Source organism: Urocitellus parryii, chromosome Y (assembly GCF_045843805.1).
Source record: "Urocitellus parryii isolate mUroPar1 chromosome Y, mUroPar1.hap1, whole genome shotgun sequence".
Classification (NCBI taxonomy): Eukaryota; Metazoa; Chordata; class Mammalia; order Rodentia; family Sciuridae; genus Urocitellus; species Urocitellus parryii.
The window spans coordinates 3,023,271-3,042,528 of record NC_135548.1 but is presented as its reverse complement, the minus strand read 5'-3'; the positions used below and the strand labels follow the sequence as shown (position 1 = coordinate 3,042,528).

Here is a 19,258-nt window from a genome sequence, read left to right as displayed (position 1 = left end):
ACAGTCCAGGGTATGCCCAGGTCCCAGTCCCCAGGGAGAACCTTCAACAAGGTTTCCTTTAAATATGTGAGTGTACCTTATTGCCACGTTACCAGCAACTTGAAAAAGTGGAAACAAAGTCAGGTTGCTGTATCCACTGTAATCTGTCTGCCTTACTTCTTTCTGAGCTGGAGAAGGGAGTACTTTTTTCCCTCCTCCTCCTTTTTTCAGTTTAGACCAGTACACTGGGTTTAGTCTGACTTTATTTCCATTATACATAACATGGCACGTTGCTGGGAGGCCTCTGGAAGGATGATTTTGTAATGCCTTCATGTTATGCCTCAGCCTCGGTTTTTAGAAATACCTAAGGCCTTTTCCTTTAGTCCCTCTGCAGTCACAGCTTCTCCACAGGCCCCTGTGGCCCAGACTCATGGAAAACAGTGCCCCTTTGTGACCTGCTGGGTTTTCATTTCAGCCTTTTAGAGCAGGGGTGTGTCGCTCATGTCCCAGTGGTAGGACATGTGCTTAGGGGGCACAGGGCCTAGGTTCCATCCCAGTCCTGGGAATGCTCTGACCCTGGCCCCCTAACTCCCATACCTGAAGCAATGCAGGCCCTGTTACCAGAATGAATGCTTGGATACCAGCAGTTCAAGTGCCCTTTTACAAGATGGCCATCCTGCACTATCAAATCTCTAATGAGTGGGCTTCAATGTGTTAGGTATGGCCCCAGGACTAGCTATGACCATTCTTGGGGAACCTAGTGCAGAGACCTTCACGAGACCTTGAACAGGCTAGAATGCTTTTTCTTTCTTTCTTTGGGGTCCTGGGGATGGAATCCAGAGCCTTGTGCATCCTAAGTACATGTCCTACCACTGAACTATTCCTCCTACTCTGAAAAGCTAGGAATGAAAACCTAGTTTCTTCATTTGCTAGTTGTAACCCTGACTGCAGAAGCCTTCCCTGGGCCCTATCTCCATAGGAAAAGTATTAAAATTGCATTTTATGCTTGTGTTAACATTGATATATTAATATACATCATATGAAAATTACATATTTGTCACTTAAACGAATCTAACTTGAGGATACATATTTGTTCTATATGTATTATACATTACATAGAATAACATTTAATATTAAAACAATATATTTCAAAACATTTTCTTGGCTGGAGACAGAGCTCTAAGGTAGAGCATTTGCTTAGCATGCATGAGGACCTGGGTTTATCCCCAGTACTATAAAGCAAAAAAATAAGTAAAAATAAAAAATTCTAGTACCAAAAATTCATTTCTCCTTATGAAAATGAAACCGTTTTTGATAAGCCCCAGAGTACACCTGCTGTGCTGAGTGAAGACATTACCTGCTACAAGGTTAGGAAAATCCCTAACATCTCTAAGCCTAACTCTCCTCACTAGTGTCTTAGGCTGTTCTAGCTGCTATAACAAGAATACATAGACTTATGCCAGACATGGTGGAGCATACCTGTAATCCCAGTGGCTTGGGAGGCTAAGGTAGGAGGATCATGAATTCAAAGCCAGCCTCAGCAACTTAGCAAGACATAAACAACTCAGTGAGACCCTGCCTCTAAATAAAATACAAAAAGGGGCTGGGGGCTAGGGCAGAGCACTCGCCTTGCACCTGTGAGGTACTGGGTTCAATCCTCAGCACCACATAAAAATAAACAAATAAAATAAAGGCATGCTGTCCATCTACAACTACAAAAAAAAAAAAGCACTGGAAAAAAATAGCACTGGATTCCTTTTAAAAAGGGGCAGGGGGCTAGGGATGTGGCTCAGTGCTTAAGTACCCCTGGGTTCAATCCCCAGTACCAAGAAAAAAAAAAGAAGAAAAAGAAAAAATATATAGACTTCATGGCTCAAAAATAAGAAATACATTTTTTCATTTTCCCCTACTTTTTAGTTGTAGACACAATACCTTTATTTTATTTATTTTTATGTGGTGCTGAGGATCAAAACCAGTGCCTCATATGTGCCAGGCAAGCGCTCTACCACTAAGCCACAACCCCAGCCCAAGAAATGCATTTCTTACAGTATATTCCAGAAATGTATTTCTCACAGTTTTGGAGATCCAAGATCAAGGCAGGCTAAGGTTCCATTTCTCAGTTCATGGATGGCATCTTCTCACTATGTCCTCACACAATAGAAAGGGTACCAAGGACACTGTTATACCAAGCTCCCATTCATGAGGGCTCTACCTTATCACCTGTTAAAGACCCCACCTCCTAATACAAAATTGTGGAGGCAAGGATTTCAATACAGAAATTTGGGTGGAGGAAGGATAGGAATGTTCAGACCACAGCACCAATACAAACCTACCCTGAAGGGCTACTTCAGATGGAACACAGTGGTAGAGCCATGTATTTAGTATGCTTGAGGCCCTGGGTTTAATACCTAGCACTGCAAACAAAAACAATAACAAAACTACTCAGAAATGCTATGACATTCACATAAAATTAACCAGAGATTGAAACATTACGGATGCTATTTGGATTCTAGCTGCACAACTTCAACACTGCATGACTTGGTGATACCAAGATATGACAATTCCCAGTGCCCAAGACTTTGTAGCATAATGCACAATGATTAGCATACAATAGGTGCTCAGTACCTACCAGGTGTCATTTTCTAATGCTCTACTAGGACTCCAGATCCGCCAGCACCAGCAAGAGTAGAATGGAAACTCATTCTCAGTGGTCAGTGTTTAAAAGACAGCTGCCGCCTCCAACTCACCACAGCCATTCTCCAGACGCCACGCTTCAGACCCTTCAGACTACTAGCTTTTCCCACAGCAGTTTGGTGCCATATATGTATCAGGTAACAAATGAGAAATGATACTGTGCCAAAACCTGCAAGCCTTTTACTAGGTCATTTCAAGCACCAGAAACCAACTCTTACACATCAGTTGAAAGGCAATTTGCTACGATGCTCCCAGAAACATGGGTGAAATCTTGGGTGAAGGGTTGAAAAATGGGCCAGAAACCAGGTGGCCTGAAACTGAGAGGCCAACCTTTCAGGTCACAGAATCTAGGCTCTTGTTTCAGCCACCTGGCCTGTCAGCCACAGCAGGCTGGTCACAGAGGTGACCTTCCCTTAAGGACAGAGTCCCTTGTATTTATGCAATACTCAAGATCCCAAGTGCTGGATGTAAAAATGTAAGTCACACATCTACTTTCTTTGCACCCCAAGGAAATGGCCCCCTGGGACCCCACCTTTCTAAAGACCTCATTCAATGGGAATTATCACAGGGAAGACAGGAACAAAAAGAAGGGTACTCTGACCATAGGCCATCACATACCACAGAATGCTCTGGATCCTCCCACCAAGGGAGTGTCTAGTGGATCCAGCACACCTTCCTCAACACAGCTCAGTGATGTATACTTGCCCGGCATGCACAAGGCTCTTGGTTCCATCCTCAGTTTCCCCTACCCCCCAAATCAAAGATTTTTAGCTGTCCCTCTATTCAACACACTCACGTACACCACTAGCTATCATGAGCTTGTGCTATCCAAACAGCAGCAGTAGATTAATTTAAAAGTACTCTTCTTTCCCTTGGTGCAGAATTGTTTCATGGTCTGCCAAAGCCCAGGTATGCCCTTGGAACATACTGCATGCATGAGCACCATCTGCTGCATATCATCATGGAGGAGAAAAAAGTGATTTCTGTGTACTGAGGTGATCTGTGCAGCAACTCTGAGAGTTGGCAGTGTTTAATTGCAACAATTAACAATGTGCATATGTTTAGTACAATCCAAACTGCATCACAGGAACCTCTTAGCCCACTGGTCTCTAGGCTGTGAGATTAATGATTAGTGAGGTCCATGAAGGGCACTATGGGAGTACTGTGCATAATCAGGGAGGGAGGATCAGGAGCTACTCTCCTGAGTGGTGCAATAGAGAGAAGCCTTCCACAAAATTATGAATGTCTCAGAAAGAAACCTGGCAAAGCCTCAAATAATGTAGGATGTTAAGGGACCAACAAATCCTTCTCCAAAGCAGTACTTGCCATATTTCACCATCTGAACGAATCTCCTAGGGATCTTGTTACATGTAATAATTCTGTTTCTGTAGGTCTGACACAGGGTCTGAGATTCTGCACTTCTAAGGGGCTGCTGGTCCAAGGACAAAAATCTGCCTGACAAAAGTATAAAGCAGCAGGGAGTTCCTATAACCCCAGGGGTTCGGGAAGCTGAGGCAAGAGGATCCAAAGTTCAAAGCCAGCCTTAGCAATCTAGTGAGGCCCTAAGCAACTTAGCAAGACCCTGTTTCAAAATAAAAAATATGGGCTGGGGTTGTGGCTCAGCGGGAGAGCGAGCGCTTACCTCGCATGTGGGAGACCCTGGGTTTGATCCTCAGCACCACATAAAAATAAATGAATAAAGTAAAGGTATTGTGTCCAACTGCAACTAAAAAATAAATATTAAAAAAAAAAAAGAAGGGGAATGTGATTCAGTGGTTGAGCACCCCTCAGTTCAATGTCTAGTACCAAAAAAAAAAAAAAAGGCAGGCAGTAAAGCCGGGTGGGGAGTATGGGGCCGGGGTTGTGGCTCAGCAGTGAGTGCTCACCTAGCATGTGCAAGGCCCTGGGTTTGATCCTCAGCACCACAAGAACTAAAAAAAAAAAAAAATACTTAAAAAAAAAGAAAGAAAAAGTATAAAGTAGAGCTGTCCAACAGAAATGAGAGACAGACACAAACACAACACACACACACACACACACACACACACACTTTAAGTGGTTTAGGAAGCACACTTAAAAAAGTAAAAATAGGGACTGGGATTGTGGCAGTGGTAGAGTGCTTGCCTAGCATGTGTGAGGCACTGAGTTCGATTCTCAGCACTGCATATAAATAAATAAAAGTCCACTGACAACTAAAAAATATTTTTTTAAAAGTAAAAAGATATTAATTTTAATAATTTTACTTATTTAACCCAATGTTGTCAAAATATAATCATTTGCACATGATCATATACAATACAAAGTAATTATTAATGAAATATGATACACTGGTGTTGTTTCACACTAACTCTAACATCCAGTGTGTATAACTTACAGTTAAAATATCACTGGACAGCAGTCACATATGACAAGTGGTCACCATATCAGACAATTCTGGACAAAAGAACCAAGGTAACAGATGAGACTGGGACACAGGGAGGAAAATGTTTGATACCCTGGGTAAAGTATTATGTGACAAGTTAGTAGCAAATGGTGGTGAAAATAGAAGCAAAAATATAAGGAACTTTCTACACCCAGCTGAGGTGTTTTAGAAGGAGTTCCTGAGGCCTTTCTGGCAAGGGCATGAAAACCACTTTGGTGTTCTGGCACATACATTGCTGGTGGTCTGGAATAGTCTGCACAGACAAGGATTACGTTAGAGACTACTGTGATTAACCAGGCAAAGATTAACAGAAGCAATCACTCTGGAAATGGAAAAGAAGCAAAAGTCCCAAGATATTTAGGCACCAAAGGGATTTTGTGATCAGTTGGCTATGGAAAGTGAAAGGCAGAGAGGTATGAAGGATGAATTCTGGGTTCAGTGATGAATCCATGGTGGAGATTAGAAGTCAGGCATGGTGGTGCACATCTGTAATCCCAGAGACTCTGGAGACTGAGGCAGGAGGATCTAAAGTTCAAGGCCAACAAAGGCCCTAAGCCTAGAGAGACCCTGTCTCAAAATTTTAAAATAAATCAATTTTTAAAAAAAAGTTTGTAAGAGCTGGGGCTGTGGCTCAGCGGTAGCGCACTTGCCTCGCATGTGTGAGGCACTGGGTTCGATTCTCAGCACCACATAAGATAAATAAAGGTCTATCAACATCTTTAAAAAGAATTTTTTTAAAATTAGAAATTGAGGACAGGGATTAGAGAAGGTAAAAGAAAAATTTCCATTTGGATCATGCTGCACTTGAAGGATCTTAGCAACACTCACAGGCATTCCCAGAGTTCAGAAGAGCAGCTGAGACTGCACATGTAGATATGAGTGTCTATATGCACATTTCAGTTCAAGAAGCACAGGAGACCCCCCCTAGACAACCCTTCCAGAGAAAGCAACATTCCAGCAAAGGGCAAAGGAAATGAGCCCGTGGAGGTCACTGCAAAAATAGTTCAAAAGAAAAGGAGACTGAGTTTCTTTTTTGTGGTGTGTGTGTGAATTAAACATCTTTTTCAGAACTGCAATTACAGCATGGGTAATCTGAGAATTAAACTCTCTGTAAAAACAAAGGGAGTTCCTCTTCAGGGCACAAGAAGGAGCACCCATTCCCAGAAAGCAGCAAAGAATGCAAAAGTATCTTTGTGGTTGAAATTTCACAAATATGCAGAATGGTATGGGGTTTTAATTACTCTTCTCCAAAACACCAGCCCCTGAAAATGGGGAGGGGGAGTGAAGATAACTCTACCACCCCCAGCTCATAAACCCTAAGTGGGATCCACTGTGTACAAACTTCTGTTGTTAAATCAACAGAAAATAAATATGACTGGAGCAGAAGCAAGCCTGTCTTTTTAAGTCCAGATGTTTTCTTTCCAAACTTCAAGATTTAGGGCCTCAAAAACATAATGAAAATGTTAAGAAAAGCTGCACATACCAAAACATAACAGAAACCCAGTTGCTGCAAAAACTGACATTTTGATCAACTTAAACTTTGTTTTCCAGAAACAAGTAGGGTTTTTCGTGTGTGTGTGTGTGTGTGTGTGTGTGTGTGTGTGTGTGCGCGTGTTGTGTGTAATATGCCCATCTAGAAAAGATTAAATTACAAAACTTAATATGTTCTATGATAACAAAATATCATTTGTTTTTTATTTTCTTTTTCTTCCTTCTGGTGATGCTAGAGATGGAATCCAGGACCTTGTGCATACTAGGCAAGTGCTTTACTAGCACTGAGCTACACTACCACCACCACCACCACCCCCCCGCCCCAAATGTCACTTTTTAACATTTCAAGTGTCATATAAAAAACTTAAAACTTCCTTTAATTTATGATCTGATCCCAAAGACTCTTGACAATGTAATTTTTTCCTCTTTTTTGCAGTGCTAGGGACTGAACCCACAGTCTCATGCATGCTAGGCAAGCACTTTAACACTGAGCAGCTACATTCCTAGCCCTTGACAATGGAATTCTTAAGAATTACCATCAACCAATGAATAAGTGGGTCTAACGATTCAAAGTAAAGCATTCAATAGAGGGAAGGGGAATTAATATAGTTGTACTTCCACAAATAAAATGCTTACCTAAGTATGTGGACTACTGTTAAGTCTCTTCCTTTAATTTGTTTTCAATATTGTCTTAATGTTTTTGCAATGAATAAAAATAAAAAGAGAACACTACCCTTATAACTTTATAAGCATATGTACAATGAGCACTGATAAATATCTTTGTGTTTACAAAGTTACACATATATGTACAATTAACAAAGGGGCAGAATTTCCTCAGCTTCAGAATCTGCCAGCCATCAGCAAAGAATCACCTTCACCTGCACTGCAAAACCAGGGAGGGTTGCAGCTCCAAGCATCCAGGCCCTGGGGCCCCATAAGGTTTCCTAACTCTTCCTCCTTAGGTGACATGGTACCTGGAACAAATGAGGCCCTCCTTCTCCACTTCCTAGGCACCCTCCCCAGCCCACTGCCAGCTCTACCTTCCTCCTGAAGCCAGCTGTACTTGGCCCTCATCTTCATCTCCTTTCCCACTGCTGATCTAACTCCTGTACTTGTGTGCTATTCCTCAGGGGAAGAAAAAGTCTACCATACAGGATTATAATTAACTAATCTGATAACAGCCCTTAATGATGACTTAAAGTGTACCCCTCCCAGGCAAAATGTTCTGCACTTAAACCCACGTGGTTAGGATGGACAGAAGAGCCAGGAGAAAGGTCCAATCCCTGAAACCATTCCGACAGCCCACCCCCCTCTGCCTCTGGCCAGCCCTACCTGACGACTCTACACCGGGCATCCTCCCAGCCTCCTGCCCTACCTCTCCCGAGCTCCCAGGCAATCACCTGCACGGAAGGGAAGGAAAAACATGACAGAGGGAAAAATCAAATTATCAGCTCAGAGAAAGAAAAGACTGGGGTGGAAAGACTGGGTGTGAAAGTCTCAATTTAAAGTATGGAGGCAATAAGCTACATGCTAATTGGACACCCACAGGGATTCCTTCAACAAACTGAAGAGTCACACTGGCTCATGGGGTATAAATGAAATCTATTTTTTTTTTCTCTCAAAGTGGAATGTAAAACTTTTGATTTGTCTCAAGATTTCTTTTGCTAGAATAGGCTGACACAGCATGTTATCCAAGAACCAAAACACAACACTGGTTTATTTCTGGCTCATGTAATGGTACATGCCATGACAAGTCACCTCCTCTGTCATTCAGGAACCTGTGCTAGTAAGGCAAGCTGGAGTATAAAATGGTAGACATCCCTTACTCAAGCACTCCCCTGGGTAACACTGTCACATGGCCACACCCACCTGCAAGAGAAGCTGGGATACAGAGTCTAACACATGCCCACTAGGAAGAGAAGATACCGACTTCGGCAGAGCAGCATCCCTGAAACACCTGTGGGTACAGCTGTACACCCTGAAAGGTTTTCTACTGCCAAAGAGTGAAGACATGGAGTCTGTTGTCACAGGCATATTTAATGTTCATCTTTTCCACTGTTTTCACTTCCTAAAAATCACCTTTTAAAAATGTTTTCTTACCAGACACGGTGGCCCATGCCTGTAATCCCATTGACTCGGCTTATTGAGGTAAGAGGATCTCAAGTTCAGTGTCAGCCTCAGCAAGACTATGTCTTAAAATAAGTAATAAAAAGGGTTGGGGATAAAGCTCAGTAGCAGAACCTCCCTGGTTACAATCTTTAGTACACATACACACACACACACACACACACAAAAAAAATCATATTATTCTGAATATCATATGATCTAAAAAATCATAAATATTATAATGAAAAGAAAAAACAGTATTATTTTTAAGTGGTTTAAAAGGAGGGGTTTAAGTGGTTTAGAAGGTGGGGAAGAAATAATCACTTTTAGTGGACTATATATAACACAAGACGATATTCTGGAGCTGGCAATAGATGCATCTGGTAATTAAATGCATTCCTATAAACCCATACTAAACAGTTAAAACCAGTCACAAAATCATATGCCATTCAAAACCTAGCTATGAATCTGTCTATACTATATGGGTCATTCAATAAATTTATATTTCTAAAATAGTGTTCCAAATACTTCCTTAACCCATACCCCCCAATGCCCACCAGTGGTACCAAGGATTGAACCCAGAGGTATTTTACCACTGAGCTACATCCCCACCTTTCTTCATTTTTTACTTTGAGAGAGGGCTTTGCCAAGTTACCCAGGCTGAACTTAAACTTGCAATCCTCCTGCCACCACCTCTGTAATTGCTGAAATTACCAGTGTACATCATCATATCCAGCCAAGTTTCCCAAATTCTTAATGAATTCTTAATGAATTCATTAGGGAAATGGAGGGAGGCGAGTTAAGAAGGAATTCAAATTTATTACAGCTAGTTTTACACACTGCCTCACTTAATCCCCATGTTAATACAATAAAACAGAAGTGATTCTAGTTTGATGGACTGAAGGATTAAGGATTAGATAAGCCGAGGGGAGCTGGAGGTGTAGTTAGTGGTAGAGCACGTGACTAGCTTATGTGGAACACTGGGTTCAATCCTCAGCACCACATAAAAATAAAGATATTGTGTCCTTCTATAACTACAACTAAAAATAATAATAGCTTTAAAAAAAAGATTAGATAAGCCTAGAAACCAAATGCAAGATCCAGCTTCAGACATAAGCAAGCACTGCCACTTACTACTAATGGTGACCTTCCCTCCAAACTGGAACCACTGTGGTCAGAGAAGGGGACAGAGATGGGGACTCTCACCCAGGTGAGCAAGGCAAGGGTCCCCTCCATTGGCAGACTTCCCATCACCTCTAAATATGCTCTGTACAAGAAATTTATTAGGTAGAGGAAAAAGTTACTATCTGACATGGCCAGTTCAGAAGGAAATGATCTGAAGCCCATGGCCTTAGAGGAGTCCACAGAAGAGCCTCACCAGATCACTTGCCCACACGCACAGAGCCTCCATTATTTTGGGCAACATACTCTTCAATACCAGTAGATGGCCAAGAAGCACTAGACATTTGAAGGAAACTACTATGGGGAAAGAGAGAAGCCAAAGCAAACAATGAAAGTAGAGTTTGGAAATAGACTCTACATGGAAAGATAACTTAGTAGAAACCAGCTTACTATTATCAGAGAAAAGAAAGAACCATGAAACAATCTCAGTACCATATATAAAAGGAACATCCAAAAAACAACATTTTGGAATGTGGAAAAAAAAGAGTATATACATTTAAGACTCAAAGGAAGGATTGGAAAATGAGGTTACACAAAATCTCCTAGAAATCTAGAACAAAAATATAAAGAACTGAAAAATAAGTTTAGAGCCAGTCAAAAGGATGAAAAGTCTGATGTCCCTCTAGCAATACTGTGCATCAAAAGGAGACCACCTTCAGAGTGCTAAGAGACAACAATCTCCAACAGAGACTTTACCAAACCATGAAACTTCTCAAGATAAAATTATGACATTTGCTGATAGTGAAGGTCTCAAAAGGTGACACACTCTGTATGTGAATATAAGAGATGTTTCATAATTGAGGAAGATTTGGGAGATGAATCAATAATAAGTAGACAGGAAATTAAGCAAAGAAAAAGTATAATTAATCCCAGCAACTGCAAAATATTGTGCAGGAAAAATAATAATAAGTATGTACCCCCAGACTCAAGAGTGATAGCATTTGTAATCAAAACAATATAGTATTGGGAATGTGGTTCCCATGGCAGAGCGTAGGTGAGATTCTGGGTTGGAGCCCCAGCACTACAAAGAAAAAATAAATAAAAATTTAAAAAATAAGTACAAGAGAGCTATAAAATCTTTGGTTTAACTCAATGGTAGAGTGCTTGCCTGGTGTACACCAGGCCCTGGGTTAGACCCCCAGCCCCGCAAAAAATACAAAACAATGTCAACACTGAATACTGTTAACTCACTGCTCCTCTAAGAGGGCTATTTTGCCCCCAAGGGACAACTGGCAATATCTGGAGACAGGTAGAGGGGTGTGACTAGCACCTAGTGGGAAGAGGCCAGGGAGGCTACTACAAAAAAGACAGTCTCACAACTGTTTTGGGCCAAATGTCAGCAGCGCCAAGGCTGAAAAAAAAAAAATCCTTCCAAACAAAATTATGATGTAATTACATTGAGAGTTCGAGGAGTTAAAAAAAAATGAAGCTGGGAGAAGACAGGCTGGCAGTTAAAGAGTGTGGGGGAAGGGCTAGGGATGTGGCTCAGGAGGTAGCATGCTTGCCGCCCGGTGCGGCCCGGTTCCGGTTCCATCCTCAGCACGGTTCCATCCTCAGCACGACAGACAGACAAAGATGTTGTGTCCACCGAAAACTAAAAAATAAATATTAAAATTATCTCTCTTTAAAAAAAAGAGAGAGAGTGGGGGAAAATCTAAACCCTAACCTCCTATAGGGGAAAGAACAAAACAGCAACAAAAGTGGCAGCTATATACAATGCAAACCCACTGTTTAAGGATAGAGATGGCTGTGCCAAAAGACACAAGTTCAATGGCTGTCTCTAGGGAGGGGAGCTGTTGGTATGTAACAACTCAGAAGAGTCTTTTGATTATTTACTCTGTGCAAGAGCCACTTTGATAAACATAAAAACAAACTATCAAAAAGATATATTTTTTGACACTTTGTCTCCTTTCTTCATCCAGTAAGTGAGCCTTTCAAGGGCACACAATCTACCCAGCCTGGTTTCTCCTTGACCTTCAGTATTTGCCTTTGATCTGAAAGTCTTATTCACTTTTGGCCAAAAGAAAGGTAACCCCTACCCTTCTAGCCAATCCAGAACACTTTTTTTCTGCCATCTTCATACAACAGATCAGTCAACATCACTTGCAACTTAATACTTAGGGATTTTAAAGAAAAATGTTACCTTTGCAATTCAGAAAACCTAGCTTAAGGTTCAACTATAGTGAGGTTAGTTTTCTGAGTTGTTTTTTGTTTTGTTCTGTTCTTTCCCTGGTGGGGATGGAATCCAGGGCCTCATACATGCTAGATAAGTGTCTAACACTGACTAAACCCCCAGTCCCAATTATTTTTTAATGATAAACCATCTTCATTCCACATGTTTCCCCAACAAGAAGTCTACATTCATTCATATCCATAAAAGGAGCAGGCTCCATCTCCTACAATGCAAATTTTTGCTCAAACAAGATAACAGGAAAATAATTCTTTCAAACTATACCCTCCTTTATCAGAGGCTGACAGTGCTTTGTTAGTTTGTTTTGCTTGTTTGGGGTGGAGTTGGGGATAGAAGCCCCACACAAGCTAGGCAAGTACTCTATCACTGAGCTACATCCCCCAGTTCCAGTCAATATATATTTTTTTTAAGGTCTAAAAGAGTACATGGAATTCAGAGTTCTTTCAAAATCCTTGTTGTGGGTTAAAATTTTTAGCTCACATGTGTAGGAAAAGCTGTGGCTTGTAGAAACCTGTAGAATTTCTGCTCAAAGTGTTGCCCTACTCCTACCTGGTCTTTGAAACTAAAAGACAACCTGAATAAAAAGACTATTCAGCCTTCATACCCTAAAATTATCTTGTAGAATCTCTCCACATGCCCAGGGTGCAAAAAAAAAAAAAAAAAATTCCACAGAGCCTAGGGCTTTCCTTCTCTGCCCCTAAGAGCTTGGTCACAAATCCAGGTTTATCTGCATGCTGACAGTAAACAACCTTGGGAGGGGAGACAAGTCCAAACTGCATTTCTTTAAATTAAAAAAATAAACAACAGCCCTCCCCAAGTGAGGAGCCCAGTTTCTTTGGCCATGAAATATAAAAATGGTTAAGAAACCCTAGCTCATTATGACAAGGTGAAAACTACTATTTGTTATTCCACATTTAGCTCTCAGGAGAACTAGTTTTTCCCCCCCGCTAACAGATAGATGTTAGGACATGTTAAGAAATACTCATAACTGAGCCACGAAGACCAAATTCAGCATGGTTCAGAAGTGTGATACATAGCTTAAGTTATAGCTTTTCATAATCCTCGAAGCCTCTGGATTTATAGGTGTGAGTCAAGCACACTAATGTCTCAAAGAGGAAGAACCCTCCACCCGTTGAACCTCAAAGCCTCCAGGTACCAGACCTTGGAAAAGAACTTTAAAAGGCAGTTTGCCACCCCACTGTCCAAAACATCTCTGGAGGAACAAGGATTAGAATTCAGCAGGGCCAAGTTAATTTGCAGGCTGGGAAAGGGTAATAAAGATCTATTTGAAAGCCGGTTGGCAAGGAAGGTCTCCCAACTGAAAAGGTCTTTCAGCACAGGAAAGAAAACTCACCTCATGTTTTTTAAGCATACTATTAATTCTCAAGTACAAATGAGCCTTTAGAAGTACACTCATCCTAAATAATTCAGAAGACACTGTAACTGCCATCAAAAAGGGAATGGGTTTTACAATTCCAAAGACCTGCTATGGCCACAGCACTCAGGTATGCCATAAGGCAGAGGGTCGCAAACTCTCACCCACCTACCATTTCTCAGACACCCATAAAAGCAGCATGAATTGTGGGTAAACACAGAAGTTGACCCAAATCTACAAAATTCAGATCCATCAGTTCCAGATCTACTGCTGAATTCAAGGACCCCTCTTTTTCAAAGACTTAATATTTGACAAAGAACTTGGCTCCTAACAAAGATAAGGACATAAAGAGCAGCTGCTCTGACTTCCCCAGTCCCCAAGTCAATGATGACCCTGATTCAGCCGGCCCCCTAAAGTGAACCCCCCTTATCAAATCACTGTAATATGAGAGGCTTGGGGTCTCTCATCCCCACGCATCCCTAACGATCTGTCCTTCTGAGCCCTCTGCCATCTTGTCTAATGCTTTATGTAGGATGTAGTGCACACCCCACCAAATGTGCCCTGATTCTGCCTTGAGCATTCACAATAAAAAACATACATAATGTTCACATATCCAGCAAAATGCCCTATCTGAAGCACTCTGAGAGGGCAAGTCAGGTGGGGAACCTATGGAAATCTTCAAGCATCCAGCTCCAGAGCAGTCCAGTCCCCCTCCAAGACTGCTCTGTTGCCAAAGGCAACCTGGAAACTAATGGGTACCCAAGGGCGCTGCCAGGGGAGGGACTAGGCCAGGTCCAAAAGAATGTCTTCTTGGAAGGTTCTGGCATTCTTAGTGGGGGGACTCTAAGAAACATGAATAGGCGGGGCTGAGGCTTCATTCCTCTGTCCTTAACAAACATTCCTGAGGCAGCAGGGGGCCGCCTGACACCCAGCTGGTGTACTTAATGTTTCCAAATGAATAGTATTCCCCAACTGCCCGTTGGGAATTCAAGCCATTGGGGTGAAGTTTATAAGTCAGCACCCTCTCCTCCCCCATTGAAGTTTTCTGTTGGCTGAACCGATGAGGAAAGAAATATGCAAAACTAGCAGGACTGCAAATCTCCACTGTGTCTGCTTACACAGGCCCTGAGACAGGGTCCTGAAATACTAGCAAGTCTCTGCAGGGTCTTAGAGTGGGAACATTATTCCTGCTTTCTCTGTAAAAAGAGCAAGGAAAAAATAGGTTCTCAAGCATTTTTTACTAACAAAAGGAAGACTTTGAGCTACATATGCTGCCATCGGTCAGCAATGGTCTCAATGGTTTTCAGGCATGCACCTCAAATTCCATAAATATTAAGCTCTCTGGAAGTTAGTGTCCTTTAACTTTATACTAGACCCAGAGAAAAGTCAGACCTTACCTAGGCCACTCAGAATGACTATAAAATGCAGTAGGGGAGTCCCACTTGATATTTCCTTTTTCTGGCTATGAAAATGCAGATGAAGCAAGTATCTGTTTGCCTTTTACTATGTAAATAACTCCTTTCTCAGGACCAATACTTGGAAAGAAAACAGCCCTCCACACAAACAGTGGAAATGGCCAGGGGCCTCCAAACACACCACCCTCAAGGCCAGGGTTGGCAAAAAGAATTAAATAAACACAAAGACACTTTAAGAGCAAAGGTAACACACCATTAACTCAACAAAGTGATTCACAACTGGGTTAACATAAAGCAACATCTGGGGATATATCTGGTTGTCACACCTGTGGACAGATAACCAATGGTATCCAGCAAGTAGAGGCCAGGGAATTTGGGGAACAGTCCCCACAACAGAGAATCATTCAACACAAAATGTCAACAGTGCCAAGGTTGAAAATTTGTTACCTAATGAATGTCACCAAGTTATTCAACATGACATTGCCAAGAAATTCCAGATGCAAGTAGATAGCACTGATTAGAGGAGGAGGGATGAAGATTCAGGGTCCTTCCCAGGACTCCCCAGGTTTGTGACTTCAGTATACACCATTTAATCTCTTTTGGCCACAGCTGTTTCAACTATTAAAATAGGCTAATGAAATTCCTCCATCTGAAGATTAGTACTGAACCAGCCTTGTTCTTAACATCCCTTCCAGTCTCTTGCTCTCTGTGCTGCTGGGGATATACCCAGGACCTTGCACATACTAGGCAAGAGCTCCACCCCCAGCTCCTTCCAGTTCTAAAATGTGCACTCCTGTGAGACTTTCGAATGACACCACTTTAATCATTAAAAAAAAAAAAAAAAAAAAAGTGTCCTCTTGCTGTTGGATCAAACTACTCTCAATTCAAAGCTGGCTAAATAGAAAATAAATTGTGCAAATCCCAAGGCTCCAATAAGTAACCATTTAATTACAAAGTATTTTTTAAGTGCAAAAGAACTATTTCAAGAATTATTGTTTAATGATTTCTGATGATTTTTTCAGTAGCCACTGGGAAGGGAAGATTCAAAATTTGGATTAATTCAAATTCTGGTGGTAGAATAATTTTCCCTAGTCTCCAACACAACAGTTTGCTTTCACTCTTCAAGTAGCCATAAATAGACACATTTTCCTTCTTCCTTTTAAATAATTTGACAGTTAATTACCAGCTCTCAGGCTATATGCAAGCATCACCAGTGATCTTAACACAGGAGAAAAGACAGGTAGGTGAAAAATTGCTGATACTATGCAATAGAACATGTGGCTAATATATATGCATGCACAAGTTAGGGTGCAACTGCACGTATCTATTTACATATATATATGCAGGGAAATAAGGGACAAATGCCCTCAGATTTTCTGAATCCCTTCCATTCTAAGCAACAAAACCACATTGGAGCATGTGTAAAAGTTAAGTAGGGCTGGAAATACAGATCAGTAGTAGAGTGCTTATTAGCATTACTGGGCTTGACCAGCAACATCTTTCAATTTCTAGAAATAGGAAGAACCAGGGGGCCACTAAGAATGCAGAGTTTTTTAGAACTTGGAGTACCTGTACAAAAGAGCAACTTCTGATGAAACTAGTGTATTTTAGAGTTAAAGTAACCTCCACCAACCTTTTTACACCATGCAGGGCCAAAACACAAGACTTCACGTCAAATAATATTTTATAAATTATTCCATCTGCTATAAAGATAGAATTTTTAAAAACATTTTTTAAATTTAATTTTTTTTTTGTACTGGGGATTGAACTCAGGGGTACTTGAACATTGAGCCACATCCCCACCCCTATTTTGTATTTTTATTTAGAGACAGGGTCTCACTGAGTTGCTTAGTGTCTCTGTGCAGTTGCAGAGGCTGGCTTTGAACTTATGATTCTCCTGCCTCAGCCTCCCAAGCTGCTGGGATTACAGGCCTGTGCCAATGCGCCTGGCTACATTGTTTTAAGAAAAGAAGTACATGAAATGCTAAAGATCTGTGTTATTTACCTGACATCTTTTCAATTGCTGCCATCAGAAATGGTCTTTAAGGGCTGGGGATATAGATCAGTTGGTAGAGTGCTTGCCTCACATGGGTTCAATCCATTAAAAAAAGAAGGAAAGAAAGAAAGAAATGGCTTCTAAAACCTTGTTTTAAATGCACAAGCTAAGGTGCTTTAAGAAATATTCAGAAGCATGTCCTGGATGGGAGGGTAAACACTCTATGACTGCCCATTGATTTTTCAAAGATTCCAATTTGATAAAGGATCACATCCTTAAATTTATAACAATGACAACCTCTTTCCTGAGGCCACTGTCTTTCCTGAATTCAACATAAATTCAGTGTACAGCTAAGCAAGTATCCCCTTCAAGTCTCCAGTTTTATAAATGTAAGAGAGGTCCTGGGGTTGTAGCTCTGTGGTGGAATACTCATGGAGTGGGCAAAGACCTTCAGGTTCAACCCCCAGTCTGAGGAGAGACAGGAAGAGAGAAAATACAGAATAGAGAAATTTGGCATTTCATTTGCTGTTTGGACCCCAAAGCCATCTCACTTCCCTAATTCACTACCGGTGGGGTGGGTTAGGAGTCACTTAATTTCTTCCTGCTGTGGTGAGGGAGAAAAGCAGAGAAAAACAGTAAGTCACCTTCAAAAGCTTCTAGTAGCCAGGAATATTTACATTTTAAAGGGAACTTTGTCCCTAACAATGGCTGGGCTCAACGCTTTTCAAAGAAACTGACCACTAGACACTTTCAACTAGCAGAAAACAGACTGGTTTGCTGTTTGTTTTTACAGGTTTATCCAGATTTGGAATGGTAAGTTTCAGGATGAATTTTGTTTTGAGATAAGAGAGTTCCAGTTCTAAAGCAACCCTTCCCCAACACATGCATATTCCAGTTGACGCCAGTTAGTACTTTCTTCAAGTCCTACTTTCATAAGCAAGCACGACGAAAAGTTTCTGTAAGTTTCTGCAGGTATCCAGTGCGCATGGATATAGGTCTGGAAGCTGAAAGTCAGTAAATATTGATGCGCTGATGGAAATCGAGAAGCTGGGCAGGCGGCAGCTGCCAGTCTGGGTTTCATAGTGATAACGGGTACAGAACTAGGGACCCTAGAGAAGCAAACAGGTGGGGACGATTCTGTCTACCCCCCGGCTCCTAGGAATGTTCCTCCTCTCACCTCCGGACAGCCCCGCAGGTAGAAGTCGTCGCCCTCGGGAAGACCAGGAGTCAGAGGGGACTCCACCAGGCCCTTTCCCGGAGGGGGAGGGGAAAGGGATCCGGAACGGGAGCCATTGAAACTCAGTTGGGCGCCTGCAATCTCCTGAGAACGGCCGCGGTGAAGCCGGAACCACACACCTTGGTCAGCCTCGGTGCCCAGGTCTCTGCCGCTGACTCGAGCAGTCGCACGCCTCGGAACAGAGGGCTGCTCCCTCCGGTACTCCTACCCCGGACAATACTAAGCGTCGCGGCCACTTCGGGACTGTCACCGCGCGGGCCCCGCGGCTGCCTTACCTTGGTGATGACCAGCGGCTCGCCATGCTCGCGGCCGCCCTTCAGGGTGAAGCCCCACGGCGCGCCGCCGCTAAGCTGCACCTCCACCAGCCGCCCGCCGTCGGCAGCCCGCGCCTCGGCCTCCGCCAGGCGCTCGGGCCGCGCACGGGGCTCGGCTCCCTCCATGGCGCTGGGCGCGGGGTGCTCAGCCCCCCGGGCCAGCTCGGCCCGCGCCCATGCACTCCGAGGAGCCCCAGCCGGCCAGAGACCAGGGAAGCTCCGGGTGCCCTCGCCGCAGACGGCCACTCGCGAACTTGCGCTGCAACTTGGGAGGAAAGTGCCGGCCGGCCCCGGAGGGAGCCGGGAGGGCAGGCGCGCGGCGCGCGGGGGAGGGGTGGGCGGGGAGGGGGCGGGGGGGGCGGGGCAGGCGCTCGCTGGAGCTCGAGCCGCGGGGCCGGGGCCGGGGGCGGGGCGCGCGCGCTCGGGGGCGCCAGCCCCGGGGCCCTGGGGGTAGGAGGGGGCGGGGTCAGGGGCGCGCTCGGGGCCCGCGCGAGCGAGGCGCACCGGGCAGGAGCTCGCGCCCGCGGAGGTTCTTGTTGGAAGGGGCGCGCTCAGGGAATTGGCCGGGCAGAAGTAAGACGATCACGCTCTGGGCCAGCGCGGCCAGCAAGGACCTGGGCGGCCAGGGAGGCGGCCTGAGGTCCCGCCCTTCCTCCCGCGCGGGGGCTTGGCAGCGCTTGAAGGCTCGGGGCGGGTCAACCCGTCGCCCTGGACGCCGGGCCGCAGCAGGTGAGGCGGCGGAAGCGCCCGCTTGCTGCTGGGCGGGGCGCGGCGGCGGCGGTGGCCAGAGCCCGGTCCTTCCTTCTTAGAGCGCGCCTCCCTCCTGGCACCCCCGCCTTTGTTGCGGCTGGTCCCC

The 19,258-nt window shown here is 43.6% G+C and overlaps 1 protein-coding gene across 1 annotated transcript in view; it reads right to left on the bottom strand.

The window, feature by feature from the left end:
• Positions 1–18,528, bottom strand: part of LOC144251039 (protein Shroom2-like) — a 131,626-nt gene extending 113,098 nt beyond the window's left edge. Inside the window, exon 1 of the mRNA XM_077794168.1 lies at positions 18,364–18,528. Within this exon, the coding sequence (XP_077650294.1) occupies positions 18,364–18,528 (165 nt within the window). The remainder of the gene's footprint in view (positions 1–18,363) is intronic.
• Positions 18,529–19,258: the final 730 nt, after the last annotated feature.